The 3,673-nt window shown below is 42.1% G+C and overlaps 1 protein-coding gene across 1 annotated transcript; it reads right to left on the bottom strand.

The window, feature by feature from the left end:
• Positions 1–961: 961 nt before the first annotated feature.
• On the bottom strand, positions 962–3,604 carry VTP01DRAFT_10504 (uncharacterized protein; the record flags this gene model as incomplete). Its single annotated transcript, XM_069378874.1, has 10 exons — positions 962–966; positions 1,044–1,145; positions 1,313–1,401; positions 1,457–1,536; positions 1,754–1,971; positions 2,165–2,393; positions 2,453–2,666; positions 2,722–3,173; positions 3,241–3,354; positions 3,404–3,604. 10 exons carry the CDS (start codon positions 3,602–3,604, stop codon positions 962–964), a joined length of 1,704 nt encoding a protein of 567 aa, XP_069238904.1.
• Positions 3,605–3,673: the final 69 nt, after the last annotated feature.

Raw genomic sequence — 3,673 nt, forward strand, 5'->3', positions numbered from 1 at the left:
GCGAGGAGAGGCAGTTATTGTGACCATTGACGAGTACCGTACCTCTCAAGTAAGGAACGACTAGCAAGTAACTAGTGACGAAAGCTAATATCAATCGACCTAGGTTTGTCATTCCTGTTTGGCGAGGAGCCTCCGCAATGTTACTACTGAGGATAACGTCTCTCACCATGGCATCCTTGACTGTCAAAACTGCGGCATGCTGTGGAACAGAGATGTAAATGCCTCTAAGAATATGTACATCGCTTCAAGAGTCTGGCAAGGACTTGGCCGCCCGGAACCATTTTTCAGACCAACGTCAAATCAACCCACCACTGCGAATGTGGGACCCGAAAGGGTTTAGGTTTTTACGGTAAGCCTTGCAGTTCATCCTGGATTCTGAATACTATTGAGGTACTAATATTGAGACTGCTTCTCTTTAGATGACTCGGTAAGTAAAAGAGGATACAAACCTATAATCCCTGGATTTTTTACTGATTGACCCGGTTGGCATTGTTTGGAGCAACTGCACTACATGGCAAATTTGAACCAATATGGTAAGTTGTCGTCGTCCTTAGATCGACAAGAAATTTGTCTTGATGGTCGTGCAATTTGATGCTCCAAACGCTCAACTGTTTTTAAATATGCAGTAGAGGATGCTCAGATCTATACGACAGACATTTTGCTTATCTGCCAATATATATCTGTCGAAAAATCAAATGTGTAATTATCAAATAGCAGGTATAAATATATATATTTATGCTAATGCTGCAATACTTCTACAACAGTAAGTGAACCATCTCACAAGACATAAACGTGCTTAGAAAACATCCCATATCAGCGCGGAACGGCAGTCTCTTTAAGTATTCGGGCAGTTATAAGCTCTTATTTTTTGATATCTAGGTGGAAACTTTCAAAACCACCTTCTTTCTGACTGGTTACCAGGTACCTTATCTGCAAAAGATTGGGAAGCCAGTCTTTATTCCTACACTGCAAATAGCAATCAATAAGATTTTATATACTTGCAAAACCAGCCTAAGTTGCATGATTGATTATTCACCACCAACCTGAGAAGTTATACGGGTCTTTGACCTGGAAGATCTTCAAGAGGTCTTCTCCAGGAGAACCAAAAGAGCACGTCATGTTACGGTCTTTGAAAACAAATTTTACTGCAAAAGAAGCATGAGTCTATACTGTTTTTTCCGGAACCATTTGCGTTTGGAGCATCATTTTGCATCGCACTCGAATCAAATTTGGAAGTTGGAGAAGAAATTAATAAACATTCTCCTCGAATTAGAGTTCGTGCACACTTGCCATTTAGCCCAAACTTGCTTACGAGGCGATGCGGGCACCCCAAATAACGCAAATGATCTCTCAATGAGTGAAACTTCGACATTGGATGTGTAGGTCGTGACTTGCCGATAACTAAACGAAATATTTATCAATATATTTTAAACTGCAGGCAATTAAATGGACCTACCGTAGAGATCTAAACCCGTTAGGGTCCCACATTCGCAGTGGTGATATTCGCTCGGACGAAAGGTGCAGGTCGCCCATGACCTGACCAAATGCACATCGCAATGTAGATCATGTTTTTGGATGCATTGGTGCCTCGGTTCCATAGGGTCCCACAGCTTTTGCAGACTTGGATCCCATGGTGCTTGACACTGTCGTCCGTGATCATGTTTTTGAGAGTTCGCGATAAGCAAGCATGACATATCTATTAATTATTCTCTCTCAGTAACTATAACCATGATATTTGCCAATTTGATCGTACTTGGGATGTCAAATATTCATCGATTTTAACGACAGCAACCTCGCTGTTGGCTTCCTTCTTAAGCTTCCTCCATAGAATGCCTACCACGCCTGACTGATGGCCTTTCAAGGGCACGCCGTCCTTGCCAAACATTCCCGATCCAAAAATAACAAGAGGCAGTTTTCCATTATTATCACAGTTGCCCTGGCCTTCCTCCATTTCTTTTCTTTGGCTGGTGGCTGTTCACTCTCCATATCAAGCGTGGAACGGATTGCCGAAATTGCTTGGGATGGTAGCCTATTAGAAGTGATCAGTAATCAGGCAGCCGTCAGTTACAACTAATGGCATACCTTCCTACGTATATTGACTTCTTTTTAAACTTTTTTCGATTCTTTCTTTCTGTTTCTTCTGCTCTTGCTATATTCTAGCCACCGTTTATCAATATGTTCGCCATTTCAGCTCTAGCGCGCTGTATTTCTTGATAGTTTCGGAATCGTGTAGCTGCAATCCGTTCGTAATCGTAAAAATCCAGTAATATTTCTAGATGCCAAAGGTAATAGCTGACATAATGAAGAAACATTTCTGCATTGGAGGTCTTCCCTGTGGGAAAGTTTGATTCGATATATTCAATGCCAAGTCGCCGTTTCTCCTTGCTTAGCATCTGGTTTCTTCGTTTTGACCCCGTCATACCGTAGTACTCTGCTGTTGAGCATTTCTTACTTCGTGGACTTCTGACCCACACCCGTAGGACGCATTGAAGACATCTCGCCGACCAGGGTCAAGTGCACAAGGAAGGTAATATGATGAAATTTCATTAATGCTAAAATCGTCCAGTTCCAATTCGATTGCCTTTTCTTTCTTGCTTCTCGCAAAGTCAAAAGAAGTCTGATAGCCATTTGTTGTGATATGATTAGCGAACATGCAGCCTTCGTCCCTAGTTCATTTGTAAGAACTCTATCACTGTCGACTGTTGGCTTAATATAACTTACTTGAAAAAGCGGTATTTGTCAAGATTGAAAACAGTTTGGAAAACCGTCAGACGCTGATTATATGTCCGTGGAACGGGCATTTTCAGCAGCCCAGCCAGTGTTTCTGCATTGACGTCGATAAATCTCCAGTTTCGAGCAGGCAGAGGGACCAAGGAAAATAGACGGGGTAAAGCGCGCGTATTTGATTTCTCTTGGATATGTGGCGTCTGTTGATGCTCGTCATGATACTGCTGCAGATTGTAATGTAACGCGGGTATGAAATTGCCATATTTTGCAGCCATTTCTTCGGTAGTACACGGCCGTGGCATGTATGGCATCAATTCCATCCAAATCTCTTGTATCGCATTGCCAATTTCAATGGAGCATGGTAAAAGATATCGTGGCATCACGGGATTACCACCGGCAAGGATCTCATATAAGTAATCATTTGCAGCCGTATCCTTTTGCATTGCCTACATAAAAATATCATTAAATAAGCAAGATGTGAAGGATGACTGATGACGGTCGTAAGATGCTTACTGGTACGAACTTTTGTAACTTGAAAATAATACATTTCTCAACCCTGGATTGGAAGTACTCCACGATGATATTGGTGTAAGCGTCCTTTATGACGTTGCAGGCGGATGCAAGTGTCTGAGTATAATATTTGAAGTTGTTCACGGGGTAAATGAGCGCAGGATACTGTGTCTTGACTGAATTTCAGGAATCCAGTAAGTCCGTCAGGCAAGTTTGGATTATCATTCGTAATTTCTTGCCCAAGGACAAGCTGAGCCATTGAGTAAAAGAACTGCTGTGAGAACACGTAAGTGGGGATGCTGCTATGAGCATGCTGGACGATATAGATATCCACGAATAGCATGACTCTGATGACGACGTTTCGCATGAATTGTGACAAGTTTTGAATACCTTGCAATAGTTGTTCACTGTATTCGTCACGAATAACATCCAGAAG

The sequence above is a fragment of the Rhizomucor pusillus genome, assembly GCF_041956525.1.
Source record: "Rhizomucor pusillus strain CBS 183.67 unplaced genomic scaffold VTP01scaffold_9, whole genome shotgun sequence".
NCBI lineage: Eukaryota > Fungi > Mucoromycota > Mucoromycetes > Mucorales > Lichtheimiaceae > Rhizomucor > Rhizomucor pusillus.